This window comes from Carassius gibelio, chromosome A1 (assembly GCF_023724105.1).
Source record: "Carassius gibelio isolate Cgi1373 ecotype wild population from Czech Republic chromosome A1, carGib1.2-hapl.c, whole genome shotgun sequence".
In the NCBI taxonomy this organism is placed as follows: Eukaryota; Metazoa; Chordata; class Actinopteri; order Cypriniformes; family Cyprinidae; genus Carassius; species Carassius gibelio.
In genome coordinates, this window is record NC_068371.1 from 31875923 (window position 1) to 31897516 (window position 21594).

General features: G+C 41.4%; 1 protein-coding gene across 1 annotated transcript in view; it reads left to right on the plus strand.

Annotated features, from left to right (window-relative positions):
• LOC128020226 (uncharacterized) overlaps nt 1-21594 on the plus strand; it is a 364990-nt gene that overhangs the window by 313603 nt on the left and 29793 nt on the right. The window contains exons 10-11 of the mRNA XM_052607044.1: nt 661-972; nt 1090-1128. Coding sequence (XP_052463004.1) covers nt 661-972; nt 1090-1128 — 351 coding nt within the window. The remainder of the gene's footprint in view (nt 1-660; nt 973-1089; nt 1129-21594) is intronic.

The window sequence follows — 21594 nt, forward strand, 5'->3', positions numbered from 1 at the left end:
GTAGAAATTGTATCGTTAAACCAAGGATTATTTTTACCACTCATCCTAAATCATTTAAACAGAGCATAATTATGACAAATAGATTAAAAAATAAAAAATAAAAAATAAATCCAAGGCAAGGTTAACATCTAACAAGCATGATACAACAATCAAACCAGTGTTATAATTATTGTGTAAAATTGCTTGTTCAATAAAATGTTTAAATAATCAGTCATATAACCCTAAACTCTTAATGAATACATTTTGTTAATCAGACTGGGCACATTTGGATGAAGAAACCAAAGTCAGTTTGTTTATATTCATCTGGCATTTGAAGTTGGACGTCTGGACTGGGGTGGATATTTCCAATTTACTGTAGCCAGTACACAGGTCGGGCTTCCGAGGCCACTGCCGGAGCGCTGGTACATTTGTCAGATACAAGTGTTCATGTAAAATAAGATCATTTTTAAAGACAGTATTTAAGAATAAAATACCAAAACAAAAATAGAAGAGATTGACTAAAATTAGTCAAACACTTGTATTAAAGAAATGAAAGAAGAAAAAGAGAAAGACTGGCAAACATGTCTATAAACAAGTTGCCATCTTGAATTTTGGCTCTGTCAAATCTTGCATATATGAAAAATCTGTTATGAATTTCCTGTCATTTATTTTGGTTAACAGATGCAAAATATCCAAAGAATATGACTGACTCTGTGTATCTTGGTGGAGAAGTTACCATCACCTGTCTGATCCCAGAGCAACATAAAGTTCATTTCTGCAAAGAGGATGATAATCACATCTGCCAAAGCATCGTCTCATCTAAAGTGACAGAAATGAGTGGTTCATCAGAGAGAAATGAAGAGAGAGTTGTTACAGTGAGCATCAGTAATGTGAGTGTGAGAGATGCTGGAGTTTACTGGTGTGGAGCAGAAACCAGAGACACAGATCTGACTTTCATCTCCCTGAACACTCAAATTCAGCTCAACCTCATCAGTGAGTACATTCAGATAAATCATAGTGTAGCTGTCAAAATTTCTACGCAGAGTCACTGTGAGTTTGGTGTTTAGTTAATAAGGTGTATTTTAAATTAATGAAACTTCTGATTGACAGCTAAAGTGGGCGTGTCTAGAGTGAACGGCTTCTCAGGAGGTCGTTTGATGATCAAGTGTGAACATCCTCAATACAAAACCAACCCAAAATACATCTGTAAAGAACCAGACGGATGTTCAGAGAGGAAGAATCCAGGAGTTCAGGGTGAATGGATGGAGAATGGAGATGTTTCTTTATATGACGACACCAGAGCAGGAGTCTTGATGGTGTTTTTTAGAGAGCTGAAAGCTGCAGATGAAGGAACATACAGGTGTGGAGTGAAAGTATCTGACTATACTGAGAGCTTCACTGAGATACAGCTGAGCGTCAGACACGGTGAGGAAACTTTACTCTATCTTGCATGTTTGGAGAATCTGTTCTGATTTTTGTGTGATTTCTTTTGTTTTAGATGTAAACTATCCAAAGCGTGTTACTGAATCTGTGTATCTTGGTGGAGAAGTCAACATCTTCTGTCGGATCCCAAAGGAGCATAAAGTTCATTTCTGCAAAGAGGATGATAATCACATCTGCCAAAGCATCGTCTCATCTAAAGTGACAGAAATGAGTGGTTCATCAGAGAGAAATGAAGAGAGAGTTGTTACAGTGAGCATCAGTAATGTGAGTGTGAGAGATGCTGGAGTTTACTGGTGTGGAGCAGAAACCAGAGACACAGATCTGACTTTCATCTCCCTGAACACTCAAATTCAGCTCAACCTCATCAGTGAGTCCTTTCAGATAAATCATAGTGTAGCTGTCAAAATTTCTACGCAGAGTCACTGTGAGTTTGGTGTTTAGTTAATAAGGTGTATTTTAAATTAATGAAACTTCTGATTGACAGCTAAAGTGGGCGTGTCTAGAGTGAACGGCTCCTCAGGAGGACGTTTGATGATCAAGTGTGAACATCCTCAATACAAAACCAACCCAAAATACATCTGTAAAGAATCAGACGGATGTTCAGAGAGGAAGAATCCAGGAGTTCAGGGTGAATGGATGGAGAATGGAGATGTTTCTTTATATGATGACACCAGAGCAGGAGTCTTGATGGTGTTTTTTAGAGAGCTGAAAGCTGCAGATGAAGGAACATACAGGTGTGGAGTGAAAGTATCTGACTATACTGAGAGCTTCAATGAGATACAGCTGAGCATCAGACACGGTGAGGAACCTCAGATACTTTATCTTGCATATGCAAATTATTTGTTCTGATTTTTTTGTGTGATTTATTTTGGCTTATAGATGAAAAATATCCAAAGAGTGTGACTGAATCTGTTCATATTGGTAAAGAAGTTAACTTCACCTGTCAGATCCTGGAGGAGCACGAAGTTCATTTCTGCAAAGAGGATGATAATCACACTTATAATCACATCTGCCAAAGTATCAGCTCATCTAAAGTGACAGAAATGAGTGGTTCATCAGAGAGAAATGAAGAGAGAGTTGTTACAGTGAGCATCAGTAATGTGAGTGTGAGAGATGCTGGAGTTTACTGGTGTGGAGCAGAAACCAGAGACACAGATCTGACTTTCATCTCCCTGAACACTCAAATTCAGCTCAACCTCATCAGTGAGTCCTTTCACATGATTTCACTGTAGTAAATGTATCAAACTTATGAAGAAAGAAGGTACAATTAGGTACAATTAAATTCTGGTACAGCTTTTCAAGTGCATGAAATTGCCCACGTGAAAATAGCGACTAGTGCTGTGCATTATGTGTTGGTTTTGTTTTCCCTGTGTTTCCTGTTTCTTTTATTGGTTGTTAGCTACTCCCCACACCTGTTCGAGCAGGGCGATTGCTTCCTTGAGGACCACACAAGGGATTTTTTTAGATCTAGCATACCTACCCAGACAGCTGCCTATGCTTATTTTTTTTTGTTGTTGTTGTTGGACTTATAACCCTGGCAAAGCTGTCCAGGGAAGGTCTTCGAGGGAACTTCGTTGCTCATGCGGAGTGAGTGCTGGAGAACAATAGATTGGCTTTCACCATCTGCACTGCATCACTAGCATGAGCCTGCACAAGAGGATACGAGGATACGTCATTCTGTGTCCCAATCAGTCTCCTTCTGCTCCAGGCTCCTCCAGGGCTCTTCCCTCTGTCGTGCCACCCGGTGAGCGTGATTTCACCAAGTACAACATGTTCCTGGATCAGCATCCTTGTTGATCGTGGAACAACATTCCAATCAACCAATCAGAATTGAAATATATTTTTCGGGAAATATCTATTTTAGGCTTAAACGATGTTGATCCAGGAACATGTTGAACTTGGCAAAATCACGGCAACCCATGCCACCCTTGGTTTCTCCCGCCATCGCCTTCTCCCGATTCCTGTCCTTCACCTGCTCCATTCCCCCTCATTTACTTCTCAGCTGGACTCTGTTACAGTGCAAGGATGTACCAACTGGGAGAGGGTTGTAATGTCACATGTGGTCTGTTTTTGTATTATTTTCCTTGTGTTGTCTCCTTGTTTGCTATAGTTTTACTGGTTGTTAATTAGTCCCTACACCTGTTTAGCTTTTCCTTGATTGCACACTGAGTTTATTCCGTTTGGTCACGTCAATGTTATATATAGTATTGTTTCTTCCAAGCGAATCTCTGAGCTTAATTTTTGGGTTATATTGATATAATTTGGTTTTCTATGTCTTCATTGTGCGCTTAATATAGCCAACATTCTGTACCAACTAGCAAGTCCAGGCACTGTGTGTGCCACTAGTTACTACAGTCTGTTCAGAATCATTTGTGTTAAATATCTTTGTTTTGTTTTTAGTGACTCCAGTAGTGAGACATGAAGGAGAATCAGCTGAGATCATCTGTCCTTATGATTCAATCTATAAATCAAAGCCAAAGTCTCTCTGTAAGGGGAAGTGCTCCACTAGAGACAGAAATCCTCTTAGTGAGACTGTGAGAGAAGAGAAAGAGACCAAGACTGGCAGATTGACTCTGAATGATGACGTCACTGCAGGTGTCTTCACTGGGACCATCACTGGACTGACAGCAGAGGATGCTGGGAAATACTGGTGTGCAGTGACATTAGAAACAGAGCTCAATTATCTTTACACTCATCTGATCGTCATCATGAACGAGGGTGAGGAAGGTTTCTGCATCTGAATATGTTTGTTCAGAGGAGAGAAGTGAGAGGAAGAGAGCAAGCGATTCAAATATGTAGAAGAGGACATACTGCACAGAGATAACATCTCTAGGTGTTTAAAATGTTTAATGATGATTCAAATTATGGACATTTAAATATATATATATATATATATATATATATATATATATATATATATATATATATATATATATATATATATATATATATATATATATATATATTTGTTTCCACTCACAGTTTGATGATAAAATTATATTTATGTTATTGTAATCCATAATTTAGTGTTCAGCAGTTGTTGGGTTTGATGAGGGTCGTTCAGTTCAGTTTGTGAATAATTTAACAACACTTCAAAGTTTCCGCTGCTGCTCATGTTGCTTCTTTCACATGTTTAAAATAGTTTGTCTTGTCAGTTTATGTGAGGGTGTGATAAAAACAGGAAACAAACCCTTGAATGACACTTCTAGAAGATACTGTAAAGTTTCCACTCCAAAGAGCAGCTTTTAACAGTTAATAAAGACTCTTTAATAACAGCACTTAAAGTTGTTCAAATTACTCTTTCTTATCTTTCTGAGTATTTAGATTTGTAAATGCAAGAGGCATTTCTTGCTCTTAGTATTTTTTCTGATATAAAAGTTTAAAATTTATATATTTTATTAATTGAAAAAAATAAACATTTTATTTGTTATTATTTGTTGTTTATTGTTTTTCTTTCAAGTTGCGGAATCAGAGAATAAATTATTATTTACATTATGGTTTTGTATTATATTTGAAATGTCAAACAATGTCATCTTAGATAGACTTGCATTGTGCATAGGCTTCAAGGGATCAGCAAATACCCGCCCACTTTCCAAAATGGCAGCTTATCCTTTGTCCTGTATATTGTTTGTTTGTTTTAACTAGTTTTAATCAGTTTTTTAATGGATTTTAACATCTTCTCAAAGTATTTTTTGCCTTAAAAAACATTTGGTGCAACCCAATTGAAAAGTTGTGGTTTGCACCACAACTTATTAACAATTTTTAACAGGAGAACTATTCTATGTGCTGTTAAAACAGTTTGGCCCTTTAACTACAAACCATCTGCTGCTGAGCTAGGCGTTTGCCTGGATCTCTGTTTTCATCATTTTTGGTGTAAAGCTGTATCACTCTGACTTTACCAGTTACAGCCTGGGACTATATTAATTACAGCTTGGCCTCCTGCTTTAGCCTGGCCTCCATTCCATCAGCTACCAGCTGCAGCCTGGGTCTTCACTAGCTATCAGCTATAACCCTGGATATTTACTAGCTACACTCTGAATACCCTGCTCTGTTTCTTCAAACTATACCCCGGCTACCCTGCTCTGTGGTGTGCAAATTATATCATGGCAATTATGACTCTTGCCTTACTGTTTTTGCTCTCTCTGCCTTAAATCTCAGAGTATGAAGTGCACCGGGAGGTCCCAGAAAGTAACTATAACGTTTCTTTAAATGCATTTTATATGTTATCATGGTCAAAGATTACTGGCTATGCACAGGATCTAGTTGGCAGTCAGGGGAGCTGGATGTACTGTATGACTGGAGCTTGTTTTCACAACATGGAGACTTGAAGCATCTTTTAAGTCTTCTCCTTTTAAATGACTGTTTTATTCCATCAAAAAACTATTGGCCCAAAATCACAATGAGTGGGGACTTTAAATATTGCAGAAAGCACTGTATGTTGAAATGTATAATTACACTTATGTTGCTGATGTCAGGAAATGTCCAACCTAACCCAGGTCCTGTGACAGATATGATATCTCTGCAAACCCCTGCTGATTTTTTAAAGAGGTCAGGTATTGGTTTTGTGCACATAAATGTACGAAGTCTATTACCAAAAATTGATATGGTCAGAATCTGGGCCAAAACGACAAATGTTGATATTATGGTGCAATTACAGACAAGATGGCGCCGCCGAGTCCGGTCGCCGTCCAGGTCGCTCCGCTTAAATTATTTTTATTTACTTTTTTACCTACTTTTGCTTTCTCTTTTTACACACATTAGCTCTGCACTGATCATATACGAAAAGGAAACACTTTTGGACATTGGACACCGATTCACTGACCTGTTTCAGGACACTTTATCCTCCAACCCATCGTGGCCATCTGAGATTCTCCGGAACGCCGAGATAAACAATGGCCACCTGAATAACCACCCGAGGCGACGGATCAAGAAACACCGCGGGAAACGTGCTGGGATTCGCAACAGACTGAGGAAAAGAGCACACAGCCCTCCTTTACCGAGCATTTTGCTCGCCAATGTCCAGTCTCTGGAGAATAAGATGGACGATCTTAGAGCCAGGATAAGTTTCCAACGGGACATTAGGGACTGTAACATCCTCAGTTTGTCTGAAACGTGGCTCACGCCCTTGGTCCCGGTTGCTGTAACGCTGTCTGAAAACTTCTCTGTTTTACGGATGGACAGGACAGCCGAGGCCGGCAAATCCAAAGGCGGAGGAGTTTGTTTCATGATTAACAAGAAATGGTGTGACCCCAGGAATATCTCCACTCTGTCGCGCTCCTGCTCGCCTCATCTGGAACATTTATCCATTATTTGCCGCCCATTCTATCTGCCTCTGGAGTTTTCATCGATCATCATAACTGTTGTTTACATCCCTCCACAAGCAGACACTGGCTTGGCTTTGTCTGAGCTTCACGATGCGCTTTTAGCGGCAACATCAACAAACATCCTGACGCTGCTATTATCATTGCTGGGGACTTTAACAAAGCCAAACTCAGGCAAGTCATGCCTAATTTTTATCAACATGTATCCTGTCCAACCAGAGGACCGAATACACTGGATCATTGCTACACTCAGTTTAAGAGTGCCTACAAAGCACGCTCACTACCAGCTTTCGGCAAATCGGACCATGCCGCCATTTTCCTCACACCGAAATATAAACAACGGCTTGTTCAAGATCCCCCGGTGGAAACACGCAGCAACATGAAGGGCATCACTCCCAACTAGCCACTATAGTGAGGATTTAAGTCTCTGATCCATTGACTACAGTAGATGGCGGTAATGCTCTGGAAAAGAATGCGAACCGCCAATAAGCACGAAGAAGAAGAAGAAGAAGATCCCCTGGTGAAGAGGGTGGTGACGCGATGGTCCGACCAATCAGAAGCAACGTAACAGGCGGCTCTTGATGACGTAGACTGGGACATGTTTCGCGCAAGTTCATCTGACGTCAGCGAGTTCACGGATGTAGCGTTAAGCTTTGTAAACACGCTAGCCGAACAAGCTACGGATACAATAAATATAAGGACATTCTCAAATCAGAAACCATGGGTGGACAGATCAATCCGTGCAGCAGTAAACAAACGCACTGCTGCTTACAACGCCGGTCTTCTATCGGGAAACATGAGCGAGTACAAAGCATTGTGCTATGCTCTCCGGCGCGCAGTAAGAGCCGCCAAACACAGTCACAGGGAACGCATAGAGTCACATTTCCAGCTAAATGACTCCCGACGCATGTGGCAAGGACTAAGGACCATCTGTGCCTTTGGAAATAAATCCTCTGCAGAGGTGAGAGCAGATCCGTCGCTGGCTGACGAGCTAAACACTTTCTACGGCCGCTTTGAAAGCAATCGAAGCAGTGCGAGTCTGCCGATCAGCGCGTCAGGAAGCAGCAGTCAGAGCAGCGATCATCATGTGATCACCGTGTCAGAGGACGAGGTTCGGAGGGCACTAAAGAGAGTGAATGTAAGGAAAGCAGCTGGACCTGATGGGATTTCTGGCCGTGTTCTGCGGTCCTGCGCTGATCAGCTCGCTGGTTTGTTTACATCCATTTTTAACGAGTCTCTTGCTACATCGGTGGCTATAGACCTCCTTCTGCTCCAAAGGAAACATTGTCCACATTGTCTGACTGTTTGTCATCTATAAAATATACAGAATTGGCTTGAATGGGAGACTTAAATTGGGATTGGCTAACATCTGCATCTGATCAAATTAAACGTTTTTGTGACTCAGCGAATCTGACTCAAATTATAGACTCACCTACTAGGCCAAATCCTAAACATCCTGACAAGTCTACGCTTCTTGATTTGTTTTTAACAAATGTGCCAAAGAAATACAAAGCTACTGCTGTTTTTGCAAATGATATGAGTGATCATTGCGTTATTGCAGATGTGAGAGATGCCAGGATATCTAAATGTAAACCGTGTACTATAATTAAGATAAATCTGAAGTCATTCTGCAAACAAGCCTTTTGTATTGATCTTAATCTTTGTGACTGGACTAGGGATGTCAACGATTAATCGATGATCGATTAATTGTCGATAAGAGATGCAATCAATTAAGGCTATCGATGGTCGGTTAACCGATTCAATGTTGGGCTGCGTGCGGCTCATGCGCACTCAACACGTGCGAGCGGCTGTGAGTGACGGTGACGATATATAAAAGCATCATCATTCATTCACAATGTACAAATTAAGCTTTTAATGTGGTTTAAACTTTAAAGTACATTAAAATAGAAACAACATAAAAGTTCTTCAACATTAAATGCAATAGAAATGTAGTTACTAATCATTTCATCAGATAACTGTTTTATATCGTGCGCTTTGCAGGGCTGCGGGACACAGTGACAGGACAGGTAGTCTATTCATTCCTACAACTTGTTAATTCATTCCTACGAATTATTAATGTGGAAATTGTCCATGTTTCATTAATTTTGTTCCCTAAATAACCCATGATTTAAGTGAAATAAGGGAACAAATTAATAAATCGAACAAATTCTTAATTCATGAAATCTTTAATTTCCCTTCCCATGTTTACCACAGTAAGAGATGCGAAAACAGTTATTAAAAGCGAAAGATAATAAAATAAACCTGGGAAATTAGAGGGTTAGACTATGAAGATTTAGGAAAAGAAACAATGCCTAAATATACTGAATTTGTGGAAATTCGTGACCAACCGGCAAACCAGAACAAAGACGTAAATGAAGACTATGGGGTCCAAAAGCATGGTCGCGATCTAACATTTTCCAGTTAACCTATTATTCCTCTAATAAACAAAGCTTTTATACCACACTTGTCATAATCAGATCTTATCATTTCTAAATAAATAATTGCTTGATTCAAAACAGCGATTAATAGGCGCTGTGACCGACACATTCCTGGAGCATTCAGTTTAAATAGACCGTAGTATACCGGTCCACTCTGCTGTTATGCCAAGGACGTTTTTGCTCATATGAAGAGGATCATCTTTTCCGTCTATATGCGAATGCGTGTTAAGTACAAGCCTAGTTTACATTATAAATAATAGTTTAACATTCAAATACATTGCGAATATGGAAACATTTCGATTTGTGCCGAATGAGACATGAGCAATAACCTCCAAATAAATCTAGCCAAAGCCGCGCTCGCTCATCCTCGTCTGCACGCATGCACTGTCACGATCTAATGCGCTGTATGCCGGATTTTTAAAAATCTGACATTTTCTAGGACAGAATCCAGCAGGATCAAATTAATGTGAGCAACTGTGTTTTGGTGCAGCAGCGCCGATGTAGTTCACTTAATGTGCAGCGCAGTCACACGCGATCCACATTTCGGATAATTTTATACAATAATGTCAGTTGAAAACATTGCAATTGTGCTTTAAAATACAACAACAAGCACCACAAAACCATTTAAAGATGCGCGTTCAGCGTTCTCCGTGCGGGATTGGAAACTGTCAACAAAGTAAAATGACCTCAAAAGTATGGCGCGCTCTCTTCATTTTATCAAATGATCATAATCGCATCTATTCATTTTATAATCCTGCTACTAGCATTTTATTCAGACTAAAACCTCTTTAATTCAAGTGAGAAAGCGTTTTGTGTGTGTGTGTGGCTTTTGCACATCCTGTCATACCGCTGACTGCGTGCCTGCAATAGACGCATTTTGCAGTATTATGGTTAACGATTAATTGATTAATTGATCGTTAATTTAAACGACGATCGATCATGGAAATAATCTAAATTTGACATCCCTAGACTGGACCAGAGTGATTTTGATACCAGATCCCGAAATAGCGTTGAAATATTTTATGTCACTATTTTTGAATATTATAAACAAGCATGCACCTTTTAGGAAATATAGAATCAAAGGCCGTGATAATCCATGGTTTTAAGGAAAAATGTTTGATTTAATTCATGACTGTGATCTTGCTTGATCAATGGCAAGGAAATCCAAAAATAGTGTCTCTCAAAAAGTGTCAAAAAGTGTCTCTCAAATACGCAAAGCAAAATCAGATTTTTATGTAAATGAATTATGTGATAGCTCAGCTAATCCCTCAAAATTTTGGAAAGTTATAAAATCACTGTCTTCTGACGCTAGGGATACTGTAATGCCAAATATATTGAAGTTAAACAATACAATTATTACAGACAAGAAAAGTATGTTAGATTCCCTGAATCAGCACTTTATATCTTCAGGGTTATTGTTTGACCATTCAACAAAACATCAGAGGAGACAAGAGGATGACTCTTTGTCTAGGGAAAATGTACCTATAGATTTTGATCTTGTTTGTTTTGGAACCAAGGAGGTGTATGATGCTTTAATAGGGTTAAATACTAAAAACTCTGCTGGTACAGATGGGTTGGATCCATAATTTTTAAATATTTCTGCTGAACATATTGCAGAACCTTTGACACACATTTTCAACTTGACCATTGAAACTGGATTAATACCAAGTGTTTTGAAGTCAGCATATGTCACTCCTTTATTAAAGGATGGTGACTGATCAAACCCAAATAATTATAGGCCTATATCTAAGCTATCTGCTTTAGCCAAGGTTTTAGAAGGGCTTATAAGTGACCAGTTAAAAGACTACTTATTAACAAAAAATATTTTACATGATTTGCGATCTGGTTTTCATAAAAATCATAGCACTGTCACTGCCACTATGAAAGTGTTAAATTATTTTATAAGTGCTATTGATTCTAAAGATTATTGTGCTGCACTGTTTTTAGATCTTTCAAAAGCATTTGACACAGTTGACCACTATGTTCTGTCTCAGAGATTGGTGGATATTGGAATTTCTCCAAAAGCTGTCAAATGGTTTGGCAACTATTTGAGTGGAAGAACACAAAGTGTTCATGTTGATAGTGTGTCCTCAAAATCATTATTTGTACAAAATGGTGTTCCCCAGGGCAGGGGCGTAGCAAGCTTTTCAAAAGTGTGGGGGATGGATGTGGTTTGTTTAAAAAAAATACAAATGATGAATACAGTGACAGAGGGGTATAAAATGCAGGGCTTAAAGTTCTCTGGCACTTTGCCGGAATTTCCGGCTTGCAGCGTTTGGCTGGAAAAAATTATCCTACATAAAAAAAAAAAATAATCAGAAAAGGGGAGAGAAAAAAAAACGCCCACATAAAGTGAAAAGTGAAAGTGACATTCAGCCAAGTATGGTGTGGTGGTGACACTGTGAACACACACACACACACACACACTGTGAGCACACACCCTGAGCAGTGGGCAGCCATTTATGCTGCGGCGCCCGGGGAGCAGTTGGGGTTCAATGCCTTGCTCAAGTGAAGTGAAGTAACATTCAGTGAAGTGACATTCAGCCAAGTATGGTGACCCATACTCAGAATTTGTGCTCTGCATTTAACCCATCCGAAATGCACACACACAGAGCAGTGAACACACACACACACACACTGTGACAGAAAGAAGACTGAACTCAACTCACAATGAAGATCCTCCTCATCTTCCTCACTTTCTACCTGATCTCAGGTCAGAGCTTTTCTCTTTCATCACTGCAGTAATGATGCTGTTTTCTGTTCATCATCTTTCTGATCACAGTATCAATCTGATTGACAGCTGCAGTGAGATGCTTTAGCGTCACGGGATATTCTGGAGGAAGTGTTCTGGTGGATTCTGGGAAACTTTGGTGCAGTGACTCTGATAAATATGTGGCCAAATTACCTGAGTGGAGCGTAATAATAAATGATAAGAAACATGATAAATGGATTAATGAAGGACGGTTCACACTTTATCGAAACAGTGAGGGAAACCTCATGATCTTCATCAGAGAAATAAACACACAAGATGCTGGACGATACAGGATTGAGGTTGATGGCGAATGGTTCATTGATATGACTTTGGATGTGGAAGAAGGTCAGTTATTGTAGAACATTTTGTCTTTATTTAGTATAACTTCATATCAAAGCATATGAAAAACGAATTTGTCTATTTTCTGAATAACAGATTCATGTTGTAAAGTATCAAGGAGAGTGATGGTGAATATTGGAGAAACTGCCAGTTTCAACTGTGAATATTCACAGAATCACATTAATGATCCTAAGATCATATTCAAAGAAGAAAAAGACTCCATTGAGATGATTTACAGCCGATGGAAGAAGAAAGAAAGATTCAGTATTTCTGATGACAAACATAAAAACATCTTCAGTGTGAGGATCACTGCTGTGACACCAGATGATGGAGGAGTTTATTTATGTGGAGTTTGGATCAACAGAGACTCGTACAGTTACTACATTATTAATACTGTTCATCTACGTATTATGGGTGAGTAATATAAACTATCAATATCTTCTAGAAAATAGTGTTAAATTTGATTAATGTGATTAAGTCAGATATTTGTGTTTGACAGACAAGTTGAATGTTTATAAAGTGATCTGCTCCTCAGGCTGATGATTGAGTGTGAACATCCTCAATACAAAAACAAACCAAAATACAGTTACTGTTAAGAATCAGATGAATCGTCAGGGAGGAAAAATATGTGTGTATGTGTGTGATGTTTTTCTTTTGATGTTTATGTGATTTCTCTTGGTTGGTAGATATAAAGTTTGTGACTGAATCTGTGTATCTTGGTGGAGATGTCAACATCTCCTGTCTGATCCCAGAGCAACATAAAGTTCATTTCTGCAAAGAGGATGATAATCACATCTGCCAAACCATCATCTCATCTAAAGTGACAGAAATGAGTGGTTCATCAGAGAGAAATGAAGAGAGAGTTGTTACAGTGAGCATCAGTAATGTGAGTGTGAGAGATGCTGGAGTTTACTGGTGTGGAGCAGAAACCAGAGACACAGATCTGACTTTCATCTCCCTGACCACTCAAATTCAGCTCAACCTCATCAGTGAGTCCTTTCAGATGATTTCACTGTAGTAAACACAGTATATTCACAATCATTTGTGTTAAATGTCTGTGTTTGATTGTTTTTAGTGCCTCCAGTAGTGAGGCATGAAGGAGAATCAGCTGAGATCATCTGTCCTTATGATTCAATCTATAAATCAAAGCCAAAGTCTCTCTGTAAGGGGAAGTGCTCCACTAGAGACAGAAATCCTCTCAGTGAGACTGTGAGAGAAGAGAAAGAGACCAAGACTGGCAGATTGACTCTGAATGATGACGTCACTGCAGGTGTCTTCACTGGGAGCATCACTGGACTGACAGCAGAGGATGCTGGGAAATACTGGTGTGCAGTGACATTAGAAACAGAGCTCAATTATCTTTACACTCATCTGATCGTCATCATGAACGAGGGTGAGGAAGGTTTCTGCATCTGAATATGTGAAACTACGACTGTGAATTGATGTTCTTGTGTCTGTAAACATTTCCAGAGCTGAACTTGACTAAGTATGAAGGAGACGACGTGTCAATCCAGTGCAAACATCATGATGAAGATCAGAAACGCTTCTGCAAAGCACATGAAGCCTCCATGTGTGTGAAGGATGGAGTTTCATTGGAGACGATCAGAGATGATCGATTTTCTTTCAGTGAAGCATCTACTGGAGTCTTTACTGTGACCATCACTGATCTGAGAGAAGAGGATTCTGGGATATACTGGTGTGGAGCTCAAGTCACCACTAAAGTGCATTTAAATGTCAAAAAGGGTACACTATCTTTATTTAATTAATACATTTGAGTCACTCACTTGACTTCATATATTCCAAAAGAATCAAAATACCAATAATCCTATCCGTTTTTTTGGAATAAGAAATGGTTGAATTCTATATGTAACAATGTTTTCAACTTATTTTTTTATTTTTTATTTAGTGTCTGCTATTTATCATACTTGTTTTTAAAATGTATATTTTACAATAATGTTTGATAAAAAAGGGCTGAAATGAACACCATAAAATGTATTATTTGTGTAGATAATGGTTTATGTATGTGTATCCCATCATTAACATTGTGTGTGTTTTGTTCTCAGATTTCACCATGATCATCATTAGTGTGAGTGTGATTCTGCTGCTGATCGCTGGATTCATACTTACTGTGTGCACATTAAGACACAAGATAAAAGGTTTGGTAATTTATTATCTGTTGAAACACATTAACAATTAGTTATTTGAGTGTCTCAGCTGCTTTAGTACACTCAGTCAATGAGTTTGTGTCTAAGATACTGCTATACATCTTCAGTTTGACGCTTTATCTAGTTTGTATTTGTCTTTCTGATTGATTGATTTTGTGCTGGGGTTAATCAGGAAGAACCTTGACATCAGATGAGAGAAAGAGAGAGAAAAATACATTCACTAGTTCACGCTTACATATAATTAGCTGAGGTATGGTATGCGTATTTGGCGTGCTGTCCGGGGAAGGGCTCCGAGCTCGGGAATTGCCCGAACCTAGAGTACCCCCCCTTCCCCGTATATTGTAAAGTGAACTTGAAGTGAGGAGATGGGGTGGAGGAGGGATGCTGATAAACCGTCAATGGATAGAGGTAAGTCAGCGATATTTATACTGTGGGATTGATTACTTGATTGTGGTCCACGTGTTTTGATTAGGCTCCTCCTGACGCGCTCCTCCCGAATCTTCATTGATAATTACATTTCACTAGTTCACGCTTACATATAATTAGCTGAGGTATGGTATGCGTATTTGGCGTGCTGTCCGGGGAAGGGCTCCGAGCTCGGGAATTGCCCGAACCTAGAGTACCCCCCAAAAAGGCAAATGTACAAGAGGACAGCCGCCAGTTTAAAGAATGCCCCCCCAAAAAAGCAGAGTACTGGCGGGGGCTGATTTGGTTTCTGAGAAGTTGTCTCGTTGGCAGGCTGGAAGGGCCTACGTACTCCGGAGGGAGCGACTTGGGAGTTGGGAGAGTAGGCCCTACCGGCTGCAGCTAGTGAACTATGTGGTTGTTGGCACCCGGTCGGTAGGCCTCGGGCCGATGCTCAACTGGAGCTTTTTGGCGTTGGAATGGTGAGCCCTACCGACCGATGAGGAGGAGCAGCGTGGTTGTGGTGCCCGACCGGGAGGACCCGAGTTGCCTCGACCGGAATAGGTCACGGTGTCGGCGTACGGGCCCTACTGGCTGATAGCCCCTGCTATTCAGTGGGTGAAGGGCCTAACGCTGACCGAGAGGGCCCATGAAGCCTCCGACAGGAGATTGAGACTCAGGATGACGGACGTCTGGGTCCTCTCGGTTTGGCAGATAAAAAGCTTTTGGGCTAGCCGACAAGGAGGACTCTGGCAACATCCGAAGGGAGATCCCGACTCACGGCATCGGATGGATGAGACTCGCTTGCGGCTGGCAAGCATAGGCCCATCCGGGAGACTCTCGCCAGACGTCTGAAGGGAGCACACGCGACAGACGGGGTTGGAAAGGAAAACCCGACTGGGAGGACTCTCGCAGCATCCGATGGGGCCTCTAACTCAGAACATCGAACGGGTAAGCCTCGCCAGACGGGGTTAAAAGATGTGAGAGTAGCTTTTTTTTTTTTTTTTGCAGGATTTGGCGAGAGGACGAGACTCGTAGCGTCGGACGGTTAAGCCTCGCCTACCGTCAAATGGAAAGGTAAGTTGCGTGGCCGAGAGACTGTTACCGACGTCCGAAGGGAGCACACACATTGAACGGGTAAGCCTTGGCGACCGTAGAGTGGAAACGTAAAGCAAGTCTCTCCAGGAGGCTCTCGCCAGCGTCCGAAGGGAGCACACACATCGAACGGGTAAGCCTCGCTGACCATAGAAAAGGAAAAGGTAAGGTTGTCTAACCGGGAGGCTCTCGCCGGCGTCCGAAGGGAGCACACGCATCGAACGGGTAAGCCTCTCCGGATGGCGGACAGAAAAGGTAATGATAGGTGGCCAGGAGGCTCTTGCCAGCATCCGGCGGGGACAAAACTGGGTGAGCCTCGCAGGCCGTAGGATGGAAAAGGAAAAAGGAAAAGTTTGTGTGGTTGTTAGGCTGTCGTCAGCGTTTTAAGGGAGTTTGCTACTCCCGGCAAGAGACGGGTTAGCCTTGGCGACCATAGGAAAGAAGGAGAGTTTATTGTGTGTTTGGTACTTGCAGCATTTGAACAGCTTGCTTGTAGGTCTGTAACCTAAACCACGCGGTAAGGTCGTGGTTGGCTGGCCAGGAGGCTGTCGCCAGCGTCCGATGGGAGCACTCGCATCGGACGGGTAAGCCTCACTGGCCGAGGGTGGAAAAGGTCAGGTTGTCTAGCCGGGAGGCTAGGACCGACGTCCGATAGGAGCTTAGCTCCAGGAATCGAACGGGTAAACCTCTCTGGCTGAAGGACGGAAAAGGTTGTCCGGCCGGGAGGCTCTTACCTTCGTCCGACAGGAGCTTAGCTCCCGGATAGAACGGTTAAGCCTCACTGGCCAAAGGACGGAAAAGGTAAGGTTGTCTAGCCGGGAAGCTCTCACCTACATTCAATGGGAGCCCTGACTCCGTGCATTGGATGGGTAAACCTCTCCGTACGTAAGACAGAATGGCAAAGCAGGTAGCCGGGGCTTTCACCTACGTCCGAAGGGAGTGTGAGCTCCTGGCAACGAACGGGTAAGCCTTGCTGGCCGCAGAATGGAATAGGTGAGGTTGTCTGGCCGGGAGGCTCTCGTCAGCATCCGATGGGAGCTCAAGCTCTTGGCATCGAAGAGAGAAGCCTTGCCGGCCATAGGATTGAAAAAGGTAAGGTTATCTGATCGGGAGGCTATGGCCAGCATCCGGTGTCTTTTTATTCATTATTTATTTATTTATTTTCTATATTTATTTTTATTTATTATATTTATTAAAATTTGCGACACCAGATGGGTAGTCTCTCCAGACATCGGAGGGAAAATTGAGATTGTTTTATCTGCGAAGAGCCCGTTAGTGTTCTGCGAAAGCGTAACTTGCGGTATTGGATGGGTACATCTTGCCATCGGAGGGAAAATTTGTTTGGGCTGCAATGTACTCATTGGTGTTCGATAGGTAAATGTTTTTTTTTTTTTTTTAAATCGGCCTTTTTTAATCGGGTAAGCTTCGCTGGTGGTCGGATGGAAAGTCCAAGATTGATTAAGTGGGAAAGCATCTGGCAGGATTTTAATACTTGCGATGTCAAACGAGTAAGCTTTGCTGATAGTTGAATGGAGAAGGCAAAGGTTGGTTCAACCGGGAGCCCTCTTGCAGCGCCTGGCAGGGAGTTCGATACTAAGGATGATTTATTTGTCTACGAGGGTAGACGCTGTGAGGCTTACTTGAATAATAGTTTAGCGAATCCAATGAGCTGCTTCCGATAATGAGTCCGAAAAAATCTTGGTGCAGTCATAGTATCCGAAATTAAGCGTGCAAAAATAAATTGGATTTCCTGTGCCAGTGTACCCCAAATAGGTGCCATGTATCGGCAATGTGGTCATTGTCAGCACGTGAGATCGATGGTACATATCAACGATGTAATCGTGCATGGGTGGAGTAAGAGAAAGATTCTTCATACTGTCTGAGCTTACTATTTACCATTTTGACCATGCAGGTGCACGAAAAGAGCCTATGGAATCACCAATAATCAAAAAATATACTTTCGGACGTACTGATACACTGGTATTAAGTATAAATACTATATTTAAATACTGCTAGTTCATGTAGTTGGCACTACGGTCATCTCGCTTGTCCAGTGAAATTATTTGTTTATTTTTTATTATTATTATTATTATTATTTTTTTTTTTTTTTTTTTTTTTATATATTTAGGTGTAGGAAAGACGCTGCTACAGCAGTGGGGAGAACGGGAAAGGCTCCTGCGGGAGCAGACACTGCTACGGCAGTGTGGAGGTACAGGAAAGGCTCCTGCGGGAGCAGACACTGCGCGGCAGTGAGGAGGTATAGGAAAGGCTCCTGCGGGAGCAGACACTGCGCGGCAGTGAGGAGGTATAGGAAAGGCTCCTGCGGGAGCAGACACTGCTGCGGCAGTGGGGAGATACGGGAAAGGCTCCTGCGGGAGCAGACACTGCTGCGGCAGTGGGGAGATACGGGAAAGGCTCCTGCGGGAGCAGACACTGCTGCGGCAGTGGGGAGATACGGGAAAGGCTCCTGCGGGAGCAGACACTGCTGCGGCAGTGGGGAGATACGGGAAAGGCTCCTGCGGGAGCAGACACTGCAGCGGCGGTGGGGAGATACGGGAAAGGCTCCTGCGGGAGCAGACACTGCAGCGGCGGTGGGGAGATACAGGAAAGGCTCCTGCGGGTGCAGACACTGCAGCGGCGGTGGGAAGGTACAGGAAAGGCTCCTGCGGGAGCAGACACTGCTGCGGCGGTGAGGAGGTACATGAAAGGCTACTTGCTTCAGCTGCTGTAGATGTTGGCTGTGGGAAGAGTAAAAAGTGTTTGTAATATTTGAAGAGGCAAGCTAAAAATGGATGGGTAGCCTACTGTGTTACCAGCTTAGCAATTTGTTGCCTGATTTGACAATTCCTCGGGCCTTGTCCACCTTATTATGTTCCTGTTGGAAAAGCATCTTTCCTCTCATTTGGCCTCCGGGCTCTTTAGACGGACTCCCGAGCAGATACGTTTGGAACGCTGTTTTCACGTTGTATTATGGACTGTGGAAACAGAGGCTTTTGGAAACGATTGAGCATGTTTAGTCTTGTAAGGTGTTGTACCGAAAGACATGATTGTAGCAGTAACGTTAACCCCTTACCAGACACCCCCCATTTTTGGCATGGAGGCAGAAATTATATACCCAAAATAAAGAGGTTTCTGTTCATGATTCTTTCTGACTAGATCCGTGATCAACATTTGTCCACGAGCTAACACTTTGACGTTTATCGTTCAGGAATAGGAATAGTTTTCCTGACGTGATGGAAAATTAATCACTGGAATTATGTTTTATCGAAATATTGGTCAAATATAAAAGCCAAAGTCTTTGGACTTCGATTGATGCGTGGTTTATCCAGATCAAGTAAGAGAGTGATGTTTAACGTGCTGTGAAAATGAAACATAGACTGGGGCCGTTGGCGATGCTAGCAGCAAATGGGTTAACAGCAGTTATGTGCTATTCGCTTCCAAGTGGTTTCTAAAGAGATTTACTTCCCGGTTTTTCCGTATTACGGTCCTTAAAAGGATGATTACTTGATTGTGGTCCACCTGTGATGATTAGGCTAAGTATCTGACGCGCTCCTCCCGAATCTTCATTGATAATTACATATAGTGAGTTACACGGCGTGTGCGCTTGTATGTGTACTTACATCATGCTTATGCAATGTTTTCTCATTTTAATATATATTTTATCTTCATTCAGTCATCATGTTCAGACAGCAGACGTGATTCTCTCTCAGATCCTGGATCAGCTCAAATGAACAGTCATGATGAATTACCCACAATCCCCTCTGATGAGCTCCTGTACACTGCTGTCAGTTTCCAGAAGCATGAAGAGTCTCTCAGTGAAGCTACAATCAGATTCAGTGAGGAGGAGATTCACTCTGATTACACCACAGTCATTTACCACAAAAAAACTCAACTAACTCACTTAAAGATCACAGATTATCACACATTACACCAGTATTTGCTTACATTTAGTTCAATGATAAAAAAGTTCTTCATAAATCATAATTAAGTGTTAAACTGAAGTTTTAATGATGAGGATTCAGTTCAGTATGTGAATCATAGGACATTTTAAAGTTGCCATGGCTGATCTTGCTTTTTCCACATGTTAAAATATCGAAGATAAAAACGGGAAATGACTGACACTTCTAGGATAAAATGTAACGTTTCCACTCCAAATACCATAGTCAAGACCAGTCTTGATTGGTATTGGTCTTAGTCTTGGTTTTGGTCTTGGTCTTATAGGCCTGGTCTAGATTGGTCCTAGCTTTGGTCTTAGTCTTGGTCTCATAGGCCTTGTCTTGGTCTTACAGCCCTGGTCTGGATTGGTCTTGGCTTTAGTCTTGGTCTCATAGACCTGGTTTGGATTGGTCTTGGTCTTACAGGCCTGGTCTAGATTGGTCTTGGTCTTACAGGCCTGGTCTGGATTGGTCTTGGCTTTGGTCTTGGTCTCATAGGCCTGGTCTAGATTGGTCTTGGTCTTACAGGCCTGGTCTGGATTGGTCTTGACTTTGGTCTTGGTCTCATAGGCCTGGTCTCGATTGGTCTTGGCATGGGTCTTTGTCTTATATGCCTAGTCTAGATTGGTCTGTGATTTGGCCTTGGAGGTCTTTTCTTGATTGGTCTTGGTCATGGTCTTAACTACACCTCTGTCAAATACAGACACACACATATTTGAAATGCAGCTTTTGACATACATTTATTAAACACACTTTAGCAGCTCTTAAACAGACACAAATTCAACTAAATGTGAACTTTATGATGAAATACATGAAGCTTGAGAGTCTGCCAAGAGCTGTTATGACCATTTTTTCTTTCTTGTCTATCTGAATATTGATTCTTATCTTTAACCTGATTTATATTTGTGCATGCAAGATATATTACCAGGGTTGGAGGGAAAACACATTACAAGTAATGCAAGTTATGTAATCAGTTTATTTTTTAAGTAACTAGTAAAGTAACTCATTACTTTTTAATTTGCTAGAAAATATTTACTTGTTACTTTTCAAATAAGTTACATGACTTGTACGGCCAAGTATAGTGACCCATACTCAGAATTTGTGATCTGCTTTTAACCCATCCGAAGTGCACACACACAGCAGTGAAAACACACACACACACACACACACACACCATGAACACAAACACGCACACACACATATATATATATATACACACAAGGACCAGTGTGCATCATTTATGCTGCAGCGCTCGGGGAGCAGTTGGGGGTTCGATGCCTTCCTCAAGGGCACCTCAGTCATGGTATTACCGGCCTGAGACTCAAACCCACAACCCTAAGGTTAGGAATCAAACTCTCTAACCATTCCGGGTGTGTGTTCATGGTGTGTGTGTGTTCACTGCTGTGTGTGTGCACTTTGGATGGGTTAAATGCAGAACACGAATGGTCACCATACTTGGCTGTATGTCACGTCACTGTGAAATATAATTTATTTCTGTGATGCAAAGTTGAATTTCCATCAGGCATTACTCCTTTATAAAGTGTCATATCCTTAAGAAGTCATTCTATGCTGATATATTATTAGAATTATCAAACCAAAATATTTTTTGCCAAATATTTTTTGGAAACTGCAATATTTTTTTCAGGATTATTTGATGAATAAAATGTTGAAAAGAACGACAAAGAATTTATAATACAAATTATAATCTTTTTTTCACAAAGT